The 26,001-nt window shown below is 58.0% G+C and overlaps 1 protein-coding gene across 1 annotated transcript; it reads right to left on the bottom strand.

The window, feature by feature from the left end:
- Positions 1 to 6,668: 6,668 nt before the first annotated feature.
- On the bottom strand, positions 6,669 to 25,946 carry LOC311524417 (solute carrier family 2, facilitated glucose transporter member 9-like). The gene is made up of 12 exons (XM_084635478.1): positions 25,828 to 25,946; positions 21,076 to 21,174; positions 19,831 to 19,991; positions 19,283 to 19,407; positions 18,635 to 18,780; positions 17,019 to 17,151; positions 16,231 to 16,418; positions 15,633 to 15,743; positions 14,209 to 14,310; positions 13,574 to 13,649; positions 10,176 to 10,303; positions 6,669 to 7,723 (listed from the first exon to the last, which is right to left on the bottom strand). The coding sequence occupies exons 1-12, from the start codon at positions 25,870 to 25,872 to the stop codon at positions 7,484 to 7,486; spliced, it is 1,554 nt and encodes a 517-aa protein (XP_084491604.1). The 5' UTR covers positions 25,873 to 25,946; the 3' UTR covers positions 6,669 to 7,483.
- Between the last annotated feature and the right edge of the window lie 55 nt (positions 25,947 to 26,001).

The following is a 26,001-nucleotide window of genomic DNA, read 5'->3' as shown; positions in this document are numbered from 1 at the left end:
AAGCCTGTCTATCAAGGAGCAGAGCTGCGCATTGGTTCCTGGCCAGGAAACGCTCTTGCACCCGTCTGAGATAGCTGTCAATACCCAGGAGTGAGGCAGGTATTTTGTGCACTTCCATCGCTCTGGAACGCCGTGCGGCTGTCTGGCCTCGAAGCGTCATTCCCTCCTGCACGCGCAGCTCCTCCGTCCTTGGAAAATCCGGTTCTGCTCCCACCGGTGCCAGGCTGTTGTCTTCTGCCCTCCCTGCTACTACCGCTCACAGGGCAGCCTGACACTGCATGGTCTTTTCCGTAGCCACTTTGATTGCCAGCAGCCTCGCTGTTGAAACAGGGGGATTGAATCCATGTCCTGGTCCCCTGCCCGCAGCTCGCCAGGGCTGGGTGTATGTGCCCTGCTCTGGGCGTCACCCAGCACCAGTAATCAGCTTCGCCAGCATCTGCTCTCGAGTGCCGGAGTCACATTGCTGTGCACTGCAATGCCTTTGGAGCACCCAGGAGGGGTTTTGCCGTGACGCTCTCTAGGGCAGCAGAAGGCACGACAGGGGCAAGGCAGGTGCTGGGGTGACCTCTAGCCACTGAGTGCCAGCCTCACTCCCCGTGTCCCCCCGTGACTCAGCCAGCCAGGGCATCGGTGCCTGAGGTTGCCAGAAATACCTTTTGAAAGGAAAAAAGCAGCAGCCCTAAATACAAGTGATCTCGGTGCTAGTAGACAAGGCCCCAGGGGCCGCTCCGTGCCCCAAAACAAGGGCAGCATCAGCGCTAGCCCTATCCTGCCACGGCTTGTCCAAGACCCCACTGGGAGCAGAGAGCAGACTCGACAGCCCATTCGGTCCTTGGCCTCTCTGCTGAGGCCAAGCTAATTCATCCAGCTGGGGCCACAACCTGTGCTGCTGCTGGTGAACCTAACGGGTGTCCCGGCTGCTGTGGGCTGTGGCTGGGCCGGGAGGCCGAGCATGGAGGTGTGGGGGCCGGAAGAGAGGCTGCAGCACCCTGACCCCGCCTCCTCCCTGCCCCAGGGAGACGGGAGATGGCTGAAAGATCCGGAACCACTCACTCATCTGACTCTCCAGTTAGTGCCGGAGGGGTTTCATAGAACCATAGAATATCAGGGTTGGAAGAGATCTCAGGAAGTCACCTAGTCCAATCACCTGCTCAAAGCAGGACCAACCCCAACGAAATCATCCCAGCCAGGGCTTTGTCAAGCTGGGCCTTAAAAACCTCTAAGGAAGGAGATTCCACCACCTCCCTAGGTAACCCATTCCAGTGCTTCACCACCCTCCTTGTGAAAAAGTTTTTCCTAATATCCAACCTAGACCTCCCCCACTGCAACTTGAGACCATTACTCCTCGTTCTGTCATCTGCTACCACTGAGAACAGCCAAGCTCCATCCTCTTTGGAACCCCCTTTCAGGTTTTGTGGCATAGACCCCGGGCTGTTCTGGACAACCAACCCATCTGTGGCCCAATGCAGCCAGGCCCTCCCTGTTCAGGATTTGCACCGATGTCCTCAGTGCAAAAGGCTCTATATGGTGCTGTGATGTTACACTCCATATTCTTTATGGAAATATGCTTATGAGATGAATATGACATAACTGAGATATACTTTATGCAAGATGGCTCATGTGAGATATAATTGGAACAGTTATGATTTACTGAACATGATTATCCCATTTTTATGCATGGGTCATTTCTGTATCTGAAGTTAGGAATATTGACCATGTATCTGTATTTTAAATGTGCTACTTAGGGTGACACCCACAACTAGCCCTTCAGGTATAACAATGAAAAGCCAGAGGGGGCTGATAGCCCATTACAAAGACAGTGGACTGTGAAAGAGCTTAGTCTGCCTGTGGATGCTCCAGACAGCCTGCAAGTAATGGCTGCTACAACCCTGCAGAGACACGGGTCTGAGTCACCTGGTACTGGACCCACCTTGGAATGCCAGTGTTTTTCCCCTGGAAGACAAAGAGTTCCCGCCATACACAAAAGCTATAGGCAGGGGAGTGACATCATCGCGGTTCTCCTCTGCCTCCCCGCCCAAAAAGACACTGGGACACACCTGGAAACAAGAACTGAACTGGGGGAAGAAGAGCTGAGCCCAGGCTAGAAGGGTGTCTAGTCTGTGAATAACAATACCTGAAGTTTCAAGATGAAGGCCAGTGCAGCTGGCTTTCAAGAATCTCTGTAATCTGCATGAAACAACTTTTACAGTGAGAAATTACTATTTGTAGCCAATTTCTTTAGTGAATCAAGCTTAGTTTGTGTGTTTTGTTTTGTTTGCTTAGTAATCTGCTTTGTTCTGTTTGCTATCCCTTATAATCACTTAAAATCTGCCTTTTATAACTAACATTTGTTTTGTTTATTATTAAACCCAGTTTGTGCAATTTCTAATGCGGTGGGAGGAGGGGGGCAAGAAGCTGTGCACATTTCTCTTCACATTGAGGGAGAGGGCGAATTTTTATGAGCTTGCGCTGTGCAGATTTTTCTATACAGTGCAAGACACTATACCTTTGGGTCTGTACTCCAAGGGAGGTAGGCACCTGAGTGCTGGGGCAAGTCCCTTAAGCTGAGTCTTACCAGAGCTGATCTGAGTGTCTGTGTCTTTCTGCAGCTGTGTGTAGCCCTGCCTGTGTGTGTGCTAGAGAAAGCTTAAGAGCCTGGTTCAGCAAGACAGGTTAAAGGGGGTCCAGGCTGCCAGAACAGGCGAGGTCAGTGGTATCTCAGCACATCAGGTAGCACCTTGAAGGGGGGCAACCCATCACAGGTGCCCAGCAGCAAACCCCCTACCTTAGCAAAGATCCCATGCTTCTGATGCAAAGACAGTCTAATGGCGCTAGAGGGCATGGGCCAAGGGCAGGCCGCTGTGTCTGGCTGGGCTGCCCCGAGCCAGGAAGAGAGGGACCAGGTGGTGACTCACGCGAATTACACTCACCGGCTCCAGACTTTGATCGAGGCCGTATCGTGGGAGAAAAGACTCGCCGTTGAATCTCATTTTCCTAGCACCAGCGTAACAGCGCTAGACGCAGCGGGGCGAGGGCGACGCGGAGCCAGGATAGGAGCGGTGAGTCTGTGCGTCAATAAGGACAGCCGCCTGCTGCAGCCTGCAGGGTCTTGGCGCCTTAGCTGACGCGTCACCGTATTAGCTGGGTCACGCCAGCCAGCCAGCTGCACGCTTCCACCTCAGGCTGGCCAGGATATTGCAAGCCAACTCAAGCGCCCGCCAGCTGCGGATCTCCAAGTGCCTTGCGGGCACTAACAAAGCCCCGGGGAGGTGGGTCACTCACCATCCCCATTTCCTAGGCAGGGAATAGCAGCACTCACTGGGGATGCACCACCTCTCCCTTCTCCCAGGAAAGTGAGGGATGGGCCTGGAAATAGAACCCAGGAGTCCTGATGCACTGTCCCCTGATGAACGCTTGTACCAGTGAACATAGGACAGGCAGAGGGGCTGTTTGCAAATCCCTGGCACTGACAAGACCGTGCACCAGGGTTGCCAGGGCGCCCAGCTTCTCTCCGGGCTCCCCACAGCGCCTCCAAGGGGCAGGATGTGGGGGAGAAACAGCAGGAGATCTGGTGCCCTCGGCTCTGTCTGCTGCCATGCACCAACCCTGACCCTGAGCAAGCAGGCTGGGGCCCCCTCCCCCTTATGCTCTGCCCCTCGGGTACCACGTGCCCTGAGCCCCTACCCTCCTGCGGTCCACTTACCCCTAGCGCTGATGGATGGGGACACCTAGTGGTCATCGCCGGTATCTGTGGCCTGCAAAACCAATGACTACAAGGCAGCCGAGGTTGTAAACTCCAGGGCCCAGCTCAAGCTGAGGGTGTAACTAGGTGGGAGAACAGGGCTGGCAGGGTAAGAACGGGCCTGACCCAGCCCCAGAACGCCAATCAGAATTTGGTGTGTGGTTTGAAAAAAACCTTTGACCTTTTGGTTTCTAGGGGGTTGTGACATTATTGACATAAGCTGGGACCGTATAGATCATCGTTGCAACCAAGGTCCTGTAGTGGCACCAGATCTTCTATAAAGGGGGTCAAATGAGGTGTCTAAGACAAGGTTAAGGTTTCCTGGTTATAATTATGCTGCCTATATGTGGGTATCATTTTTGTAGTTGAAGTTATGAATATTGGCTCTGTACTGTCCGTAGTTCAAACCTGTGCTCTGCTTCTGGGGAACACTCCAGACAGGTTGGTGTCAGCTCTGCCTCGCCTGCTGGATGGCCCATTAAGGACCATCAGCTACACAACTGACCCCCTGAGAGAAGGCAGACACGCCTTGGGACTCAGCAAGGTGGGGACCTGCCTATGGACAGAACTCTGAGGTGTTTCCAGGCCGTGTGAGGGACAGCTTGTCCTTGGGACAAAGAAAGCAGAGACCACATGGCAAGAGACTATAAAAACCTGCTGCAGCTCCTCCATCTTGTCTTCAGTCCTGCTTCTGACCTCTGGAGGGACTTTGCTGCACTGAAGCTTTGAACCAAGGACTGAATGACCCACCCCAGCTGGGGATGTTCTCCAGAGACTTGATTTGAACCTGCAGTTTATTCCATCACTGCTGCAAGCCTGAACCAAGAACTTTGCCGTCACTGTGTGTCATTGATTCCATTTAACCAATCCTAGCTCTCATCTATAGCTTTTCCTTTTATGAATAAACCTTTAGATTTTAGATTCTAAAGGATTGGTAACAGCGTGATTTGTGGGTAAGATCTGATTTGTATATTGACCTGGGTCTGGGGCTTGGTCCTTTGGGATGGAGAGAACCTATTTTCTTTTACAGGGGTATTGGTTTTCATAACCATTCATCTCCATAACGAGTGGCACTGGTGGGGATACTGGGAAACTGGGGTGTCTAAGGGAATTGCTTGTGTGACCGGTGGTTAGCCAGTGGGGTAAAACCAAAGTCTTCTCTGCTTGGCTGGTTTGGTTTGCCTCGGTGTGCACAGAAACCCCAGCCTTGGGCTGTAACTGCCATACTTGAAACAATTTGTCCTGAATTGGCACTCTCAGTAGGGTCCCGCCAGAACCAGCCTCGTTACAGGGGGCCAGGCTCAAATCAGCACGCCGGAGTGGGGAGAGAGTTGGGAGTCTCTCCCTTTGCCCCGCCCCAGCCTGCGCGGGACCTGGCTGCAGATCTGGCTTTGGGTTGGGAGTGGAGCCCGGAGAGATGGGGACTGGGAATCCCGCTCCGTCCGCTGAGATCCCCAGCGAGGCCGGGACCTGGAGCTAAATCTGTGGCTGCTTCTCTGCAGTGACGGCCTGGGGCTCTTGGAGATTCCTCCTGCGCTAGATGGAGCTGCTATTCTCCTCCCTCCTCCCAGGCAGGTAAGAGGCGCCGGGACACAGAGCTTGTGCCATCCCAGCAACCAGACAAAGTGCCACATGGCACATCCCCTCTGGGAGAGTGTCTAGCCTGGAGCACAGGGACCCCCGACCGAGGGCCCGGCCAATGCAACATGCGGCCCCCCACTGCCCGGGCAGGCTGTCCCCAGAGAGCGGCCAGGAGGCTGAGCCGGGCTCCTCTCCCATCCCCATCCAACCCCTGCAGGAGTCGGCTCAGCGAGTGGGGATCTGTCATTCGCCCGGGTGGCACCGCCAGGCGGCTCCCGCTGACCAAGCCTCGGCCTCCCCTTGCCCAGGACAGAGGCCGCCACATCAGGTCTGAGCAAGGGGCGAATCCACAAAACTGATTTGCAGCCTCACAACCCCCCTCCCCCACCCCGATTCCTTAGTCCTGCCAAACTCCCCCTGATATCGCAGCCCTGACTTCCTTCCCCGCCCGCCCAGCACTGCTGGTTCCCCTCAATCCCGACCCGCAGCCCATCTCCTGTCGCAGCCCTGGCCTCCTTCTCCGCCCGCCCAGCACTGCCGGTTCCCCTCACTCCCGACCCGCAGCCCATCTGCTGTCGCAGCCCTGGCCTCCTTCCTCGCCCCCCCCGCACTGCCGGTGCCCCTCACTCCTGACCCGCAGCCCATCTCCTGTCGCAGCCCTGGCCTCCTTCCCCGCCCCCCAGCACTGCCGGTGCCCCTCACTCCCGACCCGCAGCCCATCTGCTGTCGCAGCCCTGGCCTCCTTCCCCGCCCCCCCCGCACTGCCGGTGCCCCTCACTCCCGACCCGCAGCCCATCTCCTGTCGCAGCCCTGGCCTCCTTCTCCGCCCCCCCCAGCACTGCCGGTGCCCCTCACTCCCGACCCGCAGCCCATCTCCTGTCGCAGCCCTGGCCTCCTTCCCCGCCCCCCAGCACTGCCGGTGCCCCTCACTCCCGACCCGCAGCCCATCTCCTGTCGCAGCCCTGGCCTCCTTCTCCGCCCCCCCCAGCACTGCCGGTGCCCCTCACTCCCGACCCGCAGCCCATCTCCTGTCGCAGCCCTGGCCTCCTTCCCCGCCCCCCAGCACTGCCGGTGCCCCTCACTCCCGACCCGCAGCCCATCTGCTATCACAGCCCTGGCCTCCTCCCCGCCCCCCCAGCACTGCCGGTGCCCCTCACTCCCGACCCGCAGCCCCGTTCCATAGGTCTGCTGACGTATCTCCGTGTTTAATGAGACAACCGCTCTGGGGACTGTGGAGCCCAAATCAGGTCCAGGGAATGACCCGCCCCCAGCACCGCACACGACTGCAGCCTGAGAACAGGCAATTTCCTTTATTCAATTCCCCGGGACCTCCCTCCCCCTGGGCGTCACACCCAGGACCCGGGCAGGATCCGCCTGCCCCCCGCCCCGGGGCCTTCCAAGAAGATCCCGCTTCTTCAAGGGTGGTCCTTCCAGGAATGACACCCCGGCAGCACCAGCCAATCAACACCTGCCCACCGCGGTGATGTCACCGCTTCCAGAGGTGGGGCCGGCTGCGGCTGCTTCACCCACGGCACTGGCTCACCGTGCCAAGGGGAAAACCCAGAGAGCTCATGGTGGGGAGAGGAAAGACTCCAACGCCCAGGCTGGATGGAGCCCAGGGATGAGCCCCCACTCGGCTCCCAGCCAGGGGCAGCCGAGGCCCTGGGGGGAGCAGGGGTTCTCCCCTGACCACGGGGACAGTGGGCAGCCGCTGAGCCTGCTGGCTCTTTGCCCCAGGCTGGCACCAACTCCGCCATGCAGGGCAGGTGCAGGGTGATCCAGGCCCGATGCCCTGCAGGGCTGGAGAGCAGCGACCTGGAGCAGCTGCCCTGGGACTCCTGGAGGAGAAGGCAACTGGTGGGATGGGGAGGGACAGAGCCTGGGCCCAGCGACCCTCACACCCGACCCGCAGCCCATCTCCTGTCGCAGCCCTGGCCTCCTTCCCCGCCCCCCACAGCACTGCCAGTTCCCCTCAATCCCGACGCCTCCAACCCCACCGACCGCTCATGGCCTTTGGGACCGAGCCAGGCAGGAAGAGGTTAAAGGAAGGGAATTAATCTGCAGCCTCAGCAACCACCCCCCACCCGCATCTGAGCCCAGCCCTCCTCCTGGCCTGACCCGCCAGGGCTGGGGTGCTACAACAGGGGGAAGAAGAGTGGGTCACTCCCGGCTGGATCCCGAGAGCTCCAGGGAGCTGTTCTCCAGGGCCCCGTAACCGCCGAGCGGGACCATCTTGACGGCGCCGGCCGGGGCAGCGAGGAAGGGGTGGCGGGTGGCGAAGATCTGGTTGATCTCCATGAAAGTTTTGTTCTTGGTCTCGGGGATGACGATGTAGACGTAAAGGGCCACCAGCACACAGACCCCGCAGAACACCAGGTAGCAGAAGGCGCCGGCTGACATCTGGAGCAACGAGAGAACGCGGCCTCAGAAGGGATTCCCAGCTGGCCCTGGGCCCACCTAGCACTGCATCCCACCTTGGAGGGGCCCAGCCCACTTGTGCCCCTAGTCCTGTTCTCTGCCTCCCACCCCACGGGGCTGTTCCACCGCCCCACTGAGCCTCGGGCACCTCCCCTTCAGCAGGGGCTGGTGCCTTACAATTCCAGGGGGAGGCTGGGCTTGTGGGTAAGATGCTGGGCCAGGATTCAGGAGACCTGGGTTCAAGGCCCTGCTCCGCCACAGTTTCCATGCGTGACCATGGGCTAGTCACTTAGCCGCTCTGTGCCTCCATCCCTCATGTGCGCAATGGGGTGCTGGCACTGACCTGCTGGACGGGACTGGCTGCCAGGAGAAATCCATTCCCACGGGTGGGGCCCTTGCCCCAAAGTGAGGAGGCCAGGTAGGGCAAACCCGATAGAGAGGAAGGTGGAGCCTCCCCCATGATGTCCCTGGCCAGTGGTTTAATTCTGCCCCTTGGAGAGACCCCTGTAGCATGAGAACACCCCCCCAGAGGATATTTTTCTTCACGCAGAAGGTTAATGGTGACCAGCTGCTTAACACGCTTATTATTAACAACATGGGAAGGATCTTGAGCCAGAACTGGGAAGGAACAGGTTAAAGAGGTAAAAGTTAGAGGTATTCAAGTCAGCAGGGCCTGATGATGTTCACTTCAGGGTACTTAAGGAGCTAGCTGAAGCAATCTCTGCCCCATTAGCTGTTATTTTTGAGAGAACTGAGGGAGGATGGGGGAAGTCCCAGAGGACTGAAGAAGGGCAAACCCAGAACCTATCTTCAAAAAGAGGAATAAAGAGGACCCAGGCAGCCTAACTTCAAGACCTAGAAAGATACTGAACAGATTATTAAACAATCAGTTTTAAGCCCCTGGAGGATAGTAGGATTATGAGGAATTGCCAGCATGGACTTTGTGACAGTCTGAACCCCTATGATAAATCTTGTACAAAGTATGGCTTGCAAGGTATCATCTGAAAACTCATAATTTGCTGATCATTATTGTTCTGGTAAAATGTGTGTGGCAACATTGTATGTATAGTTATAAGATTCTACCATATGGTATTGCTAAGACATGCTCTAAGTCTGGGGAACAGCCACAAACCAGTTCCTCACAGACAAAAGGCTGGCTGATGCCTTGGCCAGGTGTCCACAAGATTAAATGGGCCATCACCTGGTTAAATGGCCATTCTTTGGCAGGAAAGAGGGTGTGGGTGAAAAAAAATCTACATCTTGACAAAGGAACAGCTTGCCGTTCCCACCCACACAGACTTTCAGTCTCCTGAACCTTGGCTGGAGATGACTCCCAAAGAAGGGAAGGAACTATAGCAAAGGAGTAAAAGTGTACTACATCGCCTCTACCTTTCTCTCTACCCCTGGCATCAGCAACAGCTGAAGAACAAGGAAGCATTGGACTGGGGGAGAGATCCTGCCTGAAAAGAGTTCAGCCAGTAGGACTGAAGAGACAAGTGAGAGTGACCTTTGCTTTGGATTCATTTAGTTTTGTTAAGTTTGGCATTAGTTGCATTTTACTTTTAATTTTCTTGTAACTAATTCTGACTTTTATGCCTCATTACTTGTGATCACTTAGAATCTAGCTTTCTGTAGTTAATAAACTTGTTGTTTTGTTTGATCTAAAGCAACATGTTTGAATTGAAGTGTTTGGGAAACTCTATTTGAGGTAGCAAGAAGGGTGTGTATGATTTTCTATTAATAAATGACAGACTTTATATGAGCTTGTATTGTCCAGGAGGATGCCGGGCAGTACCAGCCAGACATTTCTGGGGAGTGTTTGGTACTGGGAATTTGCTGGTGCCGCTCTCCAGTGTAATTCATGAGTGGCTGGCTACAACACTCAGACAGTATACCTGGGACTTGGGAGTGATTTGCATGCTGGAGGCTGTATGTGAGCAGACCAGGAGTGGTAGCTCTGAGAGCAAAGCAGCGTAAAGGACCCCCCAGGTTGGAGGACTGAGGGGACACAGCTATTCTTTGGTCCCGATTGTACTCTGGGGAATGTCGCACTTTACAGTCAAGGAAAAATCATGCCCAACCAACCTAGTTTCCTTCTGTGAAGGGTAACAGGCCTAGTGTATGGGGCAGTAGGGTGCAGCAGAAGTGATCTATCTGGACTTCATCTCCTGCTGCAGTGAGTTCCTCAGGTTAACAACATGTGGCATGAGTCCGTGTTTCACTGGGCTTGTTAAAAACTTGCTGCCCTCTGGTTTCGTCCTATTATTCCCTCATGCTCCTCCATCTGTCTGTATCCACCTCTCGTCTATGGGTGGGCTGTTAGCTATCTGAGGCAGGGACCATCTTCCAGTGTGCGTGGACAGCACCTAGCACCCTGATCCCTGACTGGGGCTGCTGGATGCTACCCCAGGCCACACCCATGGCTGGTCATTACCTGTAGGAAGGGGAAGACGAAGCCCACAGTGAAGTTGGAGAGCCAGTTCAGGGACCCCCCCACAATGTAGGCAGCTGGGCGGTGCGACTGCTTGAAGAGCTCCGCGGTCATCAGGAAGGGCACACCAGCTGGGCAGGTGAGAGGTGGGTTAAATGCCTTGTATGCTGGCATGGGATCGCAATCCAGCAACGAGAGGGTTAGCGGTCTCTGCGGCGGGTGCCCATGAGGAGACCACGTGCCAGGGGGCTCGAGTCCCACAGACGCCTCTGGGCTGCATCCGGTGGGGGAAGAGGGTAAAGAGCGTCAGTAGCCAGGTGCCAGCCTGGAGCCTCCCAGGAAAAGGCCAAGGTGAAACCCGGGGTCTGGGGCGTGAACCAGGAGTGACTCCGGACTGAAAGGTGTGTGAGTGATCTCAGAATCGGGACCCTCTCTCTCCCTCCCCGCCCCCAGGGCCTGCCCCACCGGGGGTCCAGCAGCCTGCCGAACTGGCTGGTCAAGTCTCTAGCTGCTGTGCAAGTGCCTTTCCGGGGCCCATAGGGGAGCGGCCCTTGGTGAGAAAGCACGGGTTTCTCCAGCGACTCTGCAATCCCCAGCACAGCGCCCTGCCCCTCCCAGAACCAGACACAGCTCACGCATCACACAGCCGCTGCCCCCAAGCGCCAGGCTGGTCCCTGGCGAAGGTGCCCTGGAGACTAACGGGCTCCAGCGATTCAGCAGGTACAGCCTGGGCTACTGCAGGGCAAGCTTCCCCATCCCCCACCAATGCACCCAGCTCAGCCCCGGGGCTGGGCCTCTCTGCTGAGGCTGCTAATGTGGCGGGGGATTGGGCTGTGGGGGGCTGGTCCAGAGAGCCGGTCACAACAGGTTTGTTCTTCCGCAGAAAAATTTGACGAAAATGAAAAATCCTTTTAATCAAACTTTTCCACTTAAAATTTTGATTTTTGGCCAAAGTTCGAAAACTGAAATAATTCAATTTGGAAATTCCACCGCGTTGCCTTATGGGAGTTGAAGTACAGGTCTCTCATGCGCCCATTCTCCTCTATAAGCCAGGTTCCCTTGTCGGACTCCATCTCCCATAATGCACCATGGACTCACCTTTTGGAGGGCAGGTGGTGCATCTTGGGAGTCCCTGGCCATAGTGCACCATGGGAGATGTAGTCCAGCTGAGGAGTTGAGCCCACAGAGGAGAAAGTGGCCATGGGGCAACTGAACTGTAACTCCCATGAGACACCGGGGCAGGATTTCACAGCTGAAATAGTTTGGGTTTCAGCTATTCCATTTGCTGATGAAAAATCTAAGTTTTCTGCAGAAAGCAGACGCTTTTCATGAAGTTTTGTTGTAGAAAATGCAATTTTTAGATCTGGTTGAAATTTTTTTTTTGATGGACCAATTTACTGCAGAAAAAGTTTAGAAACTATTCAAAATCCAAAGGAGTGTGTTCTTTCGACTCTGTTTCATTCCAACTTTTGTTTAGACTTACATATATATAAAATTATTAACAACATTATTAAAAAAAAGAAAAGGAGGACTTGTGGCACCTTAGAGACTAACCAATTTATTTGAGCATAAGCTTTCGTGAGCTACAGCTCACTAACATGGCTGCTACTCTGAAACCTAACATTATTCAAGTGAAACATTTTGATAAGGTGTTTTCGGTGTTTTCAAATACAACATTTTGGAATGGTTCATTTGGTGAAACAGTCCAACTTTTTAGCCCAATTCAGAACAAAAACAAATTTTATCAGAGGTTGGAATTTCCTGTGGGATGGAAATACCATTTTCTGATCAGCTCTACGAATTGCTGTTGAAAAATAGCTTTGATGGGAAATTTTTCATTGGCCCAATTTGTCCACCAAGAACTGGGCTGAGACCACTTGTTCATTCCAGGTGAGGGCGGCTGGACACTGCTTACCTGTGGCTGGATTTGAACTGGCTACTTAAAGGTGAAAGACTGCATCCTATTACTGACCCTGTATCCAACCCCATGGGGAAAGCAATTTGAGACCTCCAGATACCACAAGATATTAATTCAAACAGTATTTCAAAAGAATTTAAAAATACCATAGAGAAAAGATGGGGCTTTATGCACCACTGCCATCTAGTGTGTGAACTCATAACTGTTCCACTGTGTCTCATCTGCCCTATACTGATAATAATTGAGGGAGATTCTCCTTTCACTCAAGCGTTGGGGCCTGTGCTTTTGGAGCACGAGAGGCCAGTTCTATCCCCAGGGTTGCCCTGAAGCCCTGAGTAGCTAGGGGACTTTGAGTTTGTTGCAATATGTACAGTTATGATATTAACTATGATGGTTTGACCAGAACCTCCCAGAGTAGGAAAGCAATCATATGCACTGCTTTAATAAAGGTTTCAGAGTAGCAGCCGTGTTAGTTTGTATTTCCAAAAAGAAAAGGAGGACTTGTGGCACCTTAGAGACTAACCAATTTATTTGAGCATCAGCTTTCGTGAGCCCGATGAAGTGAGCTGTAGCTCATGAAAGCTGATGCTCAAATAAATTGGTTAGTCTCTAAGGTGCCACAAGTCCTCCTTTTCTTTTTGCTTTAATGAAGATACTTAATGCAAAAAAAAATTTCACATGGGGAAAAGCAGCCCCTGATGGACCGTTACTCACAGCTCGCCAGGAATAAATATATATATATATGTATTTTTAAGTCCGATTCATCATTGTTTGTGAACAATGAGCCATTAAAACCCTAATTAAAGATGTAATTACAGCAAATAAATTCTGGGCTGAGAATGAATTATAGATCTGTTGGCAGCCCCACTCATACATCAGTTGGGTAAACCATTCCAGGCCTCGTTCATCATTTTTAGGGAGCTCTCACTTCCACGCTTATTTAAAGGTGGAAAACCATTCGCCTACTAAGTAAGTAAGAGAAGTTTATTAGCATGTGCAGAAGGGTCTTGAGGAGTTTGCTAAATGTAGGGGGGGATATGGAGGGGAGCAATCTCATCGCAGCCCTCCCTGGATCTGGGTGTGTGAGGGTCTCATCCCAGGACCTTGCATCCTTGGTCCCACCATTGGTCCAGACAAGTCTGCCAAGTCCTACCCTACCAGATCAAACCACTGGGCTACCAAGTCCAGCATGGTGCATCCGACCACGCTGTATCCAGCGCTGGTGGGTCAGTTCAATGGCCCGGTCCCCATCAGTGCTGTCACCTGATGTTTCAGAGGAAGGAAAATCCTGACCCTTCATGTACTTGGGCCATTGCTGAATCTGGGAAGTTCCTTCCACCCAGTTCTGCCAATTCACTGGATTCCTGCAGCCCCCCAGCTTGTTAGTCCAGTCTAAGGCTCCCTCCTTCCACCCAGGTGCCCCGACACGCAGCCCCCAGCCATTCCGTTGTTTGTTTTAGAGAAGGGAGGCCCTGGCACCCACCTGGTCCCATACAGAAGCCAGCGATGATCCCGATGACGCAGGCTACGCTGAGGTAGCGCATCCAGGGCACCGTAGCCTGGGGAGGGAAGGTGCAGAAGCTGGGGGTGGCTGTATGCTGCTGGACTAACAGCCCAGTTACCGCCTCCTTGCAAAGCAAATCTGGGGAGCTGCTCTGTGGGAAACCGAAGGGCTGAGGGAGAGAAAACCAGCTGCAACATGCCAGGCAAAGTCCTCACACAGCTCGGCCAGTGCCCCTCAGTCCCGACCCACAGCCCCATGCTTTCCCAGTCCTGCCCGCCCAGCTGTGCCGGTGCCCCTCACTCCTGACCCGCAGCCCCCCTTCGCACCCAGCTCTCTCCCGGCCTGCACCAGACACAAAGTGGCTTTGGCTAAGGAAGCTTCTCTCACGGTTCGAGCCCCAGAGCAGGATCCGGCCCCTGGCTGCCCTGCAATGGTGCCAGTGGGTTGCTCCAGCCTCACTCCAATGTAACTCATCGGCGTGTCCCGAAACAGCCGGCTACAGGAGCCCAGCAGCGCTCGCGGGGGCGGGGGCGGTACCCGGGATTAGCGCGCTGGCCCTGCTGGTCTGGGAGGGAGGTGCCAGGGCGAGGCGCCTCCCGGTGGGACGCTCCTACCTGCAGCAACAGGGCCAAGGTGATGCTGGCGCAGCAGACGCCCATGAAGGAGAAGCCGATGACGATGAGCGGCCGCCGGCCCAGCTTCTCGACGGTGAAGCACTGCAGGGAAAGGCCAGCGGCATGGGGCGTGTTAGCAGGAGAGGGCATGAGACCCACCCGCCCCACAGGGCACAGACCGACAACACGCTCAGTCAATAACGCACAGCACCAATATATGACGTCACCAGACCCAGTTCTCATTGGCTGACTCAGGAGCTTGAGGGTGAGGGTGGGACACTTACCCGGTAACCTCTCAGACTCCTGGGTTCTTTCCCCAGCCCTGGAAGGGGGGGCAGGCTAGTGGTTAGAGTGGGGGGGGGCACTGTCGGAGTCAGGACTCCTGGGTTCTTTTCCCAGCCCTGGAGGGAGGGCAGGCTAGTGGTTAGAGCAGGGGCCACCGGCATTCTAGGGCCTTGCATGTTGAAAGGGGACAGAGAAGCAGCCGCCTGTCCCCTTCACTCATGGGCTGGAATCCCAGGGCCCAGGGCAGAAGTGACCCGGAGCAGCGGGGCCAAGCTGGCCCCAGCCAGGCCTGAGCTGCCCCGAGTGCCCAGTGGAGGCAGGCAGCTGCTTTGGGGCGTGGGGCGGGCGTGGGGAGCCAGAGCAGCCGCAGCAGCAGGGGGGATATTGGCAGCAGAACAAATGCTTGTAATTTTAGACCCAATCTTGGCGCGTCCATCGGGGGCCGTTGGTGTCCGTGCCACGGATCAATCAGCCCACCGGCGCTGCCAGCCTGCTGAGCTCCTGCCTGCCGGCTGGGGCCGCTTGCTGCTGGGAGGCCGGGGGCTGAGGGGCTGGGGTCCCTGCCCAGGGTTGCTGCTCACCCAGGCCAGGCCACTTGGGGGCCGCCCGCCCTGCGAATTGAGCTCCAGCGGCTGGCTGGGCGCCCACGGGCCAAGGGCTGTAAATCCGCCCAGCGCGGCACCAACTCTCCGGCTAAGCCGGGCTGGGGTGGAGCCGGGGGCAAGGGGGCTCCTAGCTCAGCCGGCTGGGCACTGAGGGGGAAAGCCGTAAACCAGCCCCCCCGCCCAGCGACGGCCTCAGCTCACAGGGGTTATTATGGGCTGTTCCACTGAAGTTAGTAGAGCCAGAATGAGCCCTTGGGACCCCTTTCCCCAGCACCCCCCAACCTTGCCCACTGTGACCCCTCCCCCCACCTGCACCCCTGCCACCTCCATCTCCCCCAGTGTGACCCCTCCCCCCACCTGCACTGCCTCCTGTCCCCCAACTCACCTACTGTGACCCCTCCCCGGTGCCCTCTCCCCCACCGGCATCCCCTCCCAGCCCCCCACTGTGACCCCTCCCCGACCCCGGTTAATACTGCTCAGTGGGGGTCACGCACCCCCCCCCCCCCGTGTTGCCAGTGCCACGGCGACACTTACGCCGAGCAGGCCGGCCAGCACCTCGATGGCACCCGTGCCCACGGTGGTGTAGGGGATCTCGGGTCCCGGGATGCCGGCATGCTGGAAGATGGTGTTGGTGTAGAACCAGATCTGCCGAGGGGAGGGGAGACAGCAGGGGGTCAGTGGTGGGGCTGGGGGGAGAGAGGCCCCCCCGGGACTCAGGAACCACAAGCAGGGGTGGGGGCACTCCGGGGGCTCTGGCCATGGCACTGCAGGAGCCCCCCGGTCGCCGGTTCAAAGCCTGCCTTGGGATGGGACTGGAGGCTGTTCCGACCCAGGGATGCTCGCTGGCTCTGGGTGAGACGAGCTTGGGGGGCTCAGCCTAGCTCCTCCTGGGCCAGGGTCCCCATTGCAGGGACCTGCTGCATGATCAGCACGACTATTTCCCTGCTAAGCCAAGGAGTCAATGGGCCAGGAGGCTCTTGGGAGACAGAAGCCCCTCCAGGGCACGGGGTGAGCTCCCCACCAGGGCGAAGGTGCAGGGGGACCTGGGGGAGCCCCTCTCTGGGGCAGGGGACGTGGGGGGCCGAGGGCAGCTCCCCTCCAGGGCATGGGGCGTGGGCCTGGCAGCACTTACCGCATCGATCCCAGAGAGCTGCATGCCCATGTTGATCACTGCCACAGAGAGGGTCTGCCAGCGCACGGAGCCGTCCCGCAGGAGCTGCCAGGCGGAGATGGTCTCCACGGAGGAGAGCGAGTGCTGCTCCTCTTGCATCTCCTCCAGCATGTCCCGCACGTCGTCCTTCCCCAGGAACCAGCGCAGCGCTGGGGAGAGCGGTGCAAAGCTAAGGCACTGGGCTGGGACGCAGGCGAGCTGGGCTCAATTCCCAGCTGTGCGCCCCTGTGCCTCAGTTCCCATCTGTACAGGCCCTGCCCTGCCCCATCGGGGTGTGCGGCTGAAGTCAGGAGGGTTGGAGGCACCCAGACACTTTATGGTGCAACGAAGAGGGAAATGCCCCTCCGCACCTGGCCCTCCCCGGCTTCCCCTGTCAGCAGCCCCAGCACAGAGGACGCCCCTCTGCTGGGTCAGGGCTGGGGGAGGATGCAGCCACCTCTGCAGCACAACGGACTGCGGCTTGAACCCGGGACCCTGGAGAGGTGAGCAGGCAGGAGCCTTCCCGCAGCTGGCTGGGCCGGGAGGGGGAGGCAGTGCTCTGGATGGTCAGCAGAGCCGTAGCTAATTTGCACCAGCACAGAATCTGGTCCGGGGGCTCTTGGGCCTGCAGTTCCAGGATCATGTGTCTCTTTGGGATTTGGGACGGGGTAGGACACAGTAAGACCTAATCCCCCCTCACCCGGTTCTGGGAGCAGCCTGACCCTAGGGGATACATCAGCCACCCCCCCTGCCAGGAGGGCTCCACTCACCATCCGTGGCCCCCCAGATGTTGTTCTTCTCAATCAGAAGGTAGCGGGGGCTCTCGGGGAACCAGTGCAGCAGCATGAGCTGCAGGAGGGCGGGAATGACCACCAGGGACAGGAAGAGCGGCCAGTATCCATCCTGCAACGAGCCAGGCAGGGAGATGCGCTCAGGCAGGACCAAATCAACCCAGACCACCCCTGAGGGGTGTTTGTCCAACCTCCTTCCTGGAGGCCTCCAGTGATGGGATTTCACAACCTCCCTCGGGCGCCTATTCCAGATCTTAAGCACCGTAGAGTTAGAAACGTTTCCCTCCTGTCTCCAGACTACATGTGCCCAGGGTTTTAACCTTTCCTTATTAATGATCTGAAGGATGGGGTGGACTGCACCCTCAGCAAGTTCATGGATGACACCAAGCTGGGGGGAGAGGTAGATATGCTGGAGGGTAGCGATAAGGTCCAGAGGGACCTAGACAAATTGGAGGATGGGGCCAAAAGAAATCTGATGAGGCTCAACAAGGACAAGTGCAGAGTCCTGCACCTAGGAAGGAAGAATCCCATATACCGCTACAGACTAGGGACCGACTGGCTAAGCAGCAGTTCTGCGGAAAAGGACCTGGGGTGACAGTGGACAAGAAGCTGGATATGAGTCAGCAGTGTGCCCTTGTTGCCAAGAAGGCTAACGGCATATTGGGCTGCATTAGTAGGATCATTGCCAGCCGATCGAGGGAAGTGATTATTCCCCTCTATTCAGCTCTGGGGAGGCCACATCTGGAGTGTTGTGTCCAGTTTTGGGCCCCCCACTACAGAAGGGATGTGGACAAATTGGAGAGAGTCCAGCAGAGGGCAACAAAAATTATTACAAGGAGAAGCTGAGGGAACCGGGCTTATTTAGTCTGCAGAAGAGAAGAATGAGGGGGGATTTGATAGCTGCTTTCAACTACCTGAAAGGGGGTTCCAAAGAGGATGGATCTCGACTGTTCTCAGTGGTAGCAGATGACAGAACGAGGAGTAATGGTCTCAAGTTGCAGTGGGGGAGGTTTAGGTTGAATATTAGGAAAAACTTTTTCACTAAGAGGGTGGTGAAACACTGGAATGCATTACCTAGGGAGGTGGTAAAATCTCCTTCCTTAGAGGTTGGTCCCTTCCAACCCTGATATTCTATGATTCTATGACTACACATGCCCAGGGTTTTAACCTTTCCTCAGAGATCAGCCTTTCCAAACCTTTGATCCTTTCTGCTGCTCTCTGCTGGACTCCTCCGCTTTCCTAAAGTGCGGCACCCGGAACTGGACACAGGACTCCAGCCGAGCGAGATGATCACCTCCCGGGTAGGACGTGCGGCCACCCAGTTAATACTCCCCAGCCTGATCTCAGCCTCTTTGGCATAGCCCCTGGAACCCTGAGATCCTTGTCAGAGCAGCCCAGCTGCAGATCCAGGCGGGCCCCGTGCACAGCTGTGCATGTGATTTTTCCTCCCCAAGCGTAGCACTTTGCACAGCAGACACGGGACCCTGGAGACCCCCAGGAGACGCCCCCATCCCTGGCCACCCTCCCGCGGGGCCGGAGCTCACGTGGGCTGGGAGGAAGCAGCAGCGGTTCAGGGGCATATCAGCAGCACTGACCTCCCCCAGCAGCTCCGGCAGGCCCAGGACTTGAGCGGAGAAGACCCCCAGGCAGATGAAGATGCTGGGCACCAGGCCCAGGAAGCCACGCAGGGTCTTGGGGGCGATTTCTCCCAGGTACATGGGCACCACGCTGAGACAGATACCTGGGGCGGAGAAGGAGACGGGCAGGGCAAGGAGCAGCCACGTGAGATGTGGAGGCGGCGGGGGAGGGCACCAGGCAGGGCACCCTCTGGATCCCCCCTAGACCCAATACCCCAACTGGGACGGAGGGGCAGCTCCCCGGGCAGGCTCCAGCCAAGCTCCTCTCCTCCCAGAATGCCCTGGGCCTGGCTGTTCAATCCCGGGACACCCCTCTTGGTCATGAGCCACTTTGACCCCCAGGAGGGCACAGCCCCAGCGGGTCCGTCCTGCCCCCCTCCTCCCGCCCATGCAGCAGCCCAACCCCATGCCGGACGGAGCCGCGGCCACGTGCGCGTCTGGGCTGGCACCGGCGGGTCCCGTTCCTGCCGCAGAGGGAGATGCAAACCCGCCCGGCGCTGGGTTAGCAAGGGGCGGAGCAGGGCCAGCGCCGAGGCAGGCCTGGCTGGGTGCCGGAGCCAGGCAGAGCCCCTGGGAGGCGGTGGGGCAGCCCACGCAGGGTGTTACCTGAATGCAGCCCCATGACGAAGCGGCCAGCCATGACCATCTCGGGCGACCCCAGGTAGCGGCTGAAGCCCATCAGAAAGCCGGCCAGGAAGACGAGCAGCGTGCTCCGCACAAGGGTGCCCTTCCTAGCAGGGGGGCAGGCAGGACATCAGCCTTCCACCTGGCATGGGCTCCCCTTCTGCAGGGCATGACGCCCCCCGCAGGATGCTCCGTGCTCTCTCTTCCTCCATCCAACAGCCGTTCCCCGCTCTTCTCCATCCCAGTCCCATGGGGAGCTTGGGGGGGGGCATTCCTGGCAGCTCTCCCTGCACCCATAAGAGTGGGGCATGTGTCAGGCTGGCTTCTCCTCTCCGCTACCCCTGGCAGAGCTTAATGCTGCTGACTCCATTTGCTGGGCATCCCCCTGCTCCATCTGGTCTAGAGGCGGGCACCCCATGGCTGGCACCGGGGCAGACAAGCCACCATCCTCCCCTCTATTTCCTCTAGCCAGGCTACGGGTGCACCCCCTATGGGCCCCCTGTCCTGCCCCCCTCCTGCACCCATCTTACCTCCCGTATCGAGTGACGAGCATCCCGACTGGAAACGAGCCCACCAGCCCCCCCAGGGCGAAGACCGAGACGGTCAGCGAGTACATGACAGTGAGCAGCTCCTGGCTCAGGCTCTGCCCGTAGCGCCGGGACCAGGTGGCATTGTAGAAGGCCTTTATGTGCTGCAAGGCAGAGAGACGGGGGCTAGCAGAGCGGGGTGCCCACGGCGCTTGGATTGCCGGCCCTACGGGGTCTTTGAATGTGTCTGTAACACTCCCAGCTTCTGATCATTTCAGGGCTTCCTCTCTCAGCACCTCAGAGAGCTGGTCCCGCTTCCCCTCGCACCAGAGCGGCTTGAAATGCAGGATTTGGGGGGCGGGAAATCCCAACATTTCAAACTTCACTTCCATTCCAAACCAGGAACGAAAACAGCCAATTTCAAAATGTCCTGCGCCAGGGAATTCCGGGAAATACATCGTTTCGGGTCCGTCGAAACCTCCCGTTTTAGCAACGCCGCGAGCTTCCCTTCCAAGTTATCTGATATTGTCCACAACCACCTCGGATTTCAAACCATTGGTTCCAGATGACCAACGGAAACGGGCCATTCTGGCAAGGTCAAAGCGAACAGTCCGACTGGGGCCGATGCGTGGCTTCACAGTGTTTTCCCGGTGAAACGTCGGCAAAAAGGACATGTTTCCCTGGGAAGTTTAGATTTCGACAAAATGGCAAAACCGTTCTACTGGGAAATCTTCAACCCGCTCTGCTTCTCCCTGTGCCGGGGGGGCTGGGTTACCAAGCCCCTGATCTGACCCCACGATGCTTTGTGATCCAACCTGTTAGCATCAGTGCGAGAACTTCCCAAAGGTAATTAGTAAGGGGAGGCTCTTCCTTCCACGTCAGCACTAAGCCATGGTGCTAAGGGGCGCTGTGGGGGTGGGTAAATGTTGGTCCTGCCCGGTCATGGTCAGTAAAGTTCCCATGGGGCGTTTCGTCAGAGTCGGGGTATGAGCAGGGCATCCTCCCGGCTCAGGTGATCCCATCCTGATCCCCTCATTTCTCCCTGCAGCGTCACCTGGATGCTGCCTCTCTTTTCCTGCTCCTAGGCCTGCTGCTCAACACCCCAGAGGTGGCCGCACCGCGGTCAGTATAATTCATCTGCCTGCTGGAGACCCACTGGGTCAAGGTATCTGCCTGGCTTAGGATTTCCCAGTCCGGGGAGGGAGCGACTTTCCCCCGCAAAGACAGACAGACGGACCCAGTTCTTACCACAGCCGGCGAGTTCACCACTGCCAGGTTGTAGCCGTAAAGCAGGGAGGAGCCGAAGGAAGCCAGCAGGGTGGTGGCGAGCAGTGGAAAGGTGAGGTGCTAGGAGAGAGGAGAGACACGAGCAGGCGTCAGTGCAGCTATGGCCAGGGGTCTGATGCGGCCCCAGCAGGAGGGGGAAGACGGCAGAGCCGCGAGCTGCTCCCCCCCCCCCCCCGCACCCAGCCCCTCTCTGCGAGGTCACAAGTGAGATGAGCTGCTGCGGGGGGGAGTGTGTCTCATCTCTCCATCCTTGTGCGCCCAGCACAGGAGCTCCTGCCTGCAGGATGGGGGGCACCTGGCTCCCGCTGGGCCCAGGGGAAAGGGCAGCGAGGAGGAGCGGCTGCAGCTCCAATCCCACCGCCAGTCGAGCGTCTCTGGCCACAGGTCACCCGGGTGGGACACGCAGCTGGCCCCAGCGGTGAAAACCGGATGCTCCCACGCACCCAACGCGGCCCCAGCTTCTCCCAGCTTTCACTGTGGCCGCCTGACCTGGCTGCAGCCAAAGCAATGCCTGGCAGCCCAGCTGGAGCGCCCCCGAGGCCCAGCAAGCTCCCCTGCCCCATAGGCTCACTCCCGGGTCCCATGCAAGGCTCTGGGCTTGGTCTGTCGTGGGCTGGGCTCTCTCAGGGACTCTAGTAACCGAGTGCTCAGCGGTGCTACACTGGTCGGCCACGGGCTGGCGCCGTGTGCGACGTACGTGGTGGCAGAGCCGTGTCGGGCCCAGGCTATTAGAGAGACAAGCGCGTCTCTCTCACCCACAGGCGTTGGTACGATAAAGATGCTCCTTCCCCGCACCCTGCCTCTCTCATAGCTTCTCTGAGCATGCAACAGCTTGCCCTGCACTGCATGAAGGAACCTGGGGTCTCTCTCTGGGCTGGAAGCCCAGTCATCAGCCCATATCGGACTCATGACATGGCGTCAGAAGTAAAGGCCGCCTCGCAGGCGGAGAACGGAAAGAGAAGGAAAGTAGCAGCAAAGGCTGCAAATGGCAGGCGGGGAGTCCTGAAGGCAGATGGATCCCCCTAAAGAGCCACTCCTTCCAGGCCCCAGAGAGCCGCACGGCCGAGTGGGCAGACTGGACCTGCACCCTGCAAGAAATCACCCTGCAGCTGAACTCCGGCAGGAAACCGAAGCCATCCCTGTTCACTCGTTAGCCTGCGCTGCGGGGAGCAGGCAGAGCCGGTCTTTTAACCTTTCCCCTTTTCCGAAGACAGTGGAAGGGCTCCGGCGGGGTTTGGCGCGCACTTTGTACCTCAGAGAACCGTGGTGCCCGAAAGGGCGTTTTGGCTGGAGAATTCAGCAACCAGGGCAGCTGTTAGCAGAGTTTACGGGCCTTGAAGGAAGGTGCTGAGGACGACACCGATTACGGAGCTCGCTGCAGAAGACGGGCTGAGCCCAGCCCAAGCGGGCAAGACCAGCGTGTGCGGCAAAACCTTTCCCCAGTGAGGGATGTGCATTAGACAGTGACCCTCCGTCCCTCGCGGGGAGGGGGGGCATCACCGGACACCTGGGGACAGAGCTGAGTCTGAGGCCTAGACACCAGGGGCTGAGTTTTGGGGGAGGTGGGGGGGCGCTGGGCCTGCCGATAACTTTGTTGAAAGCCGCAGGGCTCAGCTCCGCTGGCCAAGGAACATCAGGCACTGGAGAAAGGGCAGGAGGGAGCGGACAGGCTGAGCTGGGGGTTCAGGTACCGGGCTGGAACTCAGCAGATCTGAGCGCTAAGCCCAGCTCTGTGTAACCTGTTACAGGTCAGACAAGAACTGGGGTCCCTCCCCGCAAGGTGCAAAGACATCCTGGGGTGACCAGGGGCAAGTCAATGTCTCTGGGCCTCGTTCCGCTTTCTGTAAAATGGGGTTCACCTATCTTTTGTCTGTCTGGTCAACGGTGATTATAATCTCCTGGGGGGTGGGGACTGTTGTATGTACAGCACCTAGCACAATGGCAATAGTCGAGCTGCGAGAGGAGGAGAACCCGGCCAAGCGTTTCGCTGTGTGGGCGGCTGGGCAGGGCCATAGCTTGGGGATATTCTGCAGAAAGAATCAGCGAGGCCTAGCCAAAGCCTGGGTCTGAGGACCTAGGGACTGGTCCAGATTGAAGATGATGCCAGACAACCACGAGGAGATGTCACGTAGCAACAGGCCACGGCCCAGCAGAGGCTTCAGAGCAGCAGCATCAACCATACCTGCCCAGTTGTGCCCGCCTGGTGCAGCTAGGGCAGTGAGGCAGGAAAGGAACCCGCCCCAGCGGGCAGAATGGAGAAAGGGGGTGGCCAGCTGAGTATCTCTCCCGCCCAGGATCAAAAAGCAATAGAGGGCAGGGTGGCATGGTCCCCACCCCCCTGGGAAGTCATCCTGTCACTGCATTGCCCTGCAATGGCCCAGCACCATCACCACCCCAGGCTGCCCCCGCAGCCACGCTCACTGTTCAAAATGGACTTCTTGTTTCCAGCCCCAGCTTCAACTTCCAGCCACTGGATCGTGTTCACTCCACCGGTGCTCCCCTGACCCTCACCCGCTCAGTGCCATCCCACCACTCCCCCCATGCTGGCCCTTCCATGCCCCCCTGCCAGGGGAGCGCAGCTTCAGTCCCCCCCCCCCCCCCACATGTCGGTTCTCTTCTGCGGTGGGAGCCGGGCAGCCCTCGGAATCCAGCTTCCAAACCCTGGCGCTTCAGAGCCTCCGGCGCCTCGAAGTTGGGCTGTTTCTGCAGGCGCCCGTTTGCCTTCTGAGCGGCTTGGCAGACAAATCTCACCAGCGAGCGCACGGCCGGACTCGCCCTGGAAAACTGGCACCGACGGGCTTTGTTTGGGACGCGCGGCTGGATAATCGCAGCGTGCGCCCTACGGCCTCTGCCCATCTCTCAGCTTCTCCACCTTTCACCTAGACCAGCGGCTCTCAACCTATTTACCATTGTGGGCCGCATCCAGGACCGGCTGTATGGCCCTGAGGATGTCATATGGGCCGCAAACGGCCCACGGGCCGCAGGTTGAGAACCACTGACCTAGACAGTTGGGGAGCGGGCGGCGCCCACTGGCCTTTCTGCCTGAAAACGCCTCCTTTCTCCCAGTCTCTCTCTCGCTGGGCATTTTCCAGGCCCCTCGTCCCCTGCCACCCCCCTAGTGTTTCTCCATCGCTTTCTCCTGCCCCGTTTTTGTCTCTCTGCCTCGGTTATAAAACTCCCTAACTCTGCAGCCACCCTGCGGGGAGAACTGGGCCTGGCTCAGCAGCGCCTCCCTCTGGCCCTTTCTGGAGAAGCCCAAAAGTTGGGGAGTGGGGGGGGGTCCCTTGTTTAACTCGGCCTGGCGAAAGGGGTGGGAGATGCCAATGGGGCTGGGGGAGGGGGAGCAAGTTCCTTCAGCCGTCACTTTTAATCCCCTCGCCCCAGTTCTAGCCAGGCCCATCCCCAAGTCCCAGCAGCTAGCGGGTGTGAACGGGGACCGGGCTGACCCTGGGCAGTGCCCCGCTTCAGTCGGCGGCTCTAGGAAGGGGGGGGGGGGTCCCTTTGGAACCAGCTGGTCACTGCGCAGGAATGGGGGGTTTGCTCACTGCTCCCCAGTGAGGCCATGCAGAACGAGGGAGCGGGGGGCAGTACAACAGGGTTTGTTCCCAAGTTGGGTGAGACTGGGGGTCCCTGAAAGACCCCACCGGCTGCACCTCATTTTTCTGGGGACCCTCCCGCCATGGGCCTGCAGTGCCCCAGCCCAGCCCATGCCGGGCCTGACACGGGCCTCGCCTGCCTTGGAGGCTCCCCCACGAAGCTGCCTATTGCTCCCCGGGGCAGCAGCTTCTCCTTAGTGCAACTGCTTCCTGAGAGCGAGCGAACCCTCGCACCCCCCCAGGACACAGCCCAGTATTGGTCCTGGCTCGTAGCCAGGGATGTCACAGGACCGAGGAGTGCTGGGTCTGCCTCAGCATTGTGCAGTGAGTCCACAGCAAAGACGGGACTAGAACCCAGGAGCCCCCCCTTGCTCTAACCACTAGACCCCACTCCCCTCCCAGAGCTGGGATAGAACTCAGGACTCCTGGCTCCCAGTACCCCCACTGTAACCACTACACCCCTCCCAGAGCCGGGATAGAACCCAGGAGTCCTGGCTCCCAGCCCCTCCCCCTAACCACTAGACCCCACTCCCCTCCCAGAGCTGGGATAGAACTCAGGACTCCTGGCTCCCAGTACCCCCACTGTAACCACTACACCCCTCCCAGAGCCGGGATAGAACCCAGGAGTCCTGGCTCCCAGCCCCTCCCCCTAACCACTAGACCCCACTCCTCTCCCAGAGCTGGGAGAGAACCCAGGAGTCCTGGCTCCCAGTGCCCCCACTCTAACCACTACACCCCACCCAGAGCCGGGATAGAACCCAGGAGTCCTGGCTCCCAGCCCCTCCCCCTAACCACTACACCCCACTCCCCTCCCAGAGGTGGGACAGAACCCACAGTCCTGACAAATTGAGATATCCCCCCCAAACCCTCAAAGCAGGGGGGTTATGCCAGCCCAGTGGCCGACATCCCTGCGCTGCCCGGCCCCAGGAACGGTAGCTGGGAGCTGCAGCCAGCTCCAGGTTGCCCAAGTCGCGTGCAGGTCTAATCCTCCTAATCCCACCCGGAACGCCAGCCGGGGCAGCCGGCCGGCGCAGAGAGCCTGGCAGGGAGGCAGTGGGCGGGCTGGGGCCAGGGAGGTAAGCCCAGGAGCTCCCCTTCCCCCAGCCAGGTCACTCACCCCGGTGATCCGTCGGTGGGCGTGCAGGGCAGGTCTCCCCTCCATCGGGTCGATGCAGGCCCTAGAGAGGCAGAGGATGGGGCCGCCTGACTGCAGCCCTCTCGCTCATTTCAGCACTTACTTTGACTTTTTTTTAAAGCAGGGAGGAAAAATCAGAGGGAGAGGGGGGGAATC

This window comes from Lepidochelys olivacea (assembly GCF_965140295.1).
Source record: "Lepidochelys olivacea isolate rLepOli2 genome assembly, chromosome: 7".
Classification (NCBI taxonomy): Eukaryota; Metazoa; Chordata; order Testudines; family Cheloniidae; genus Lepidochelys; species Lepidochelys olivacea.
The sequence above is the reverse complement of the archived record's forward strand: the minus strand, read 5'-3'. Positions and strand labels throughout refer to the sequence as shown.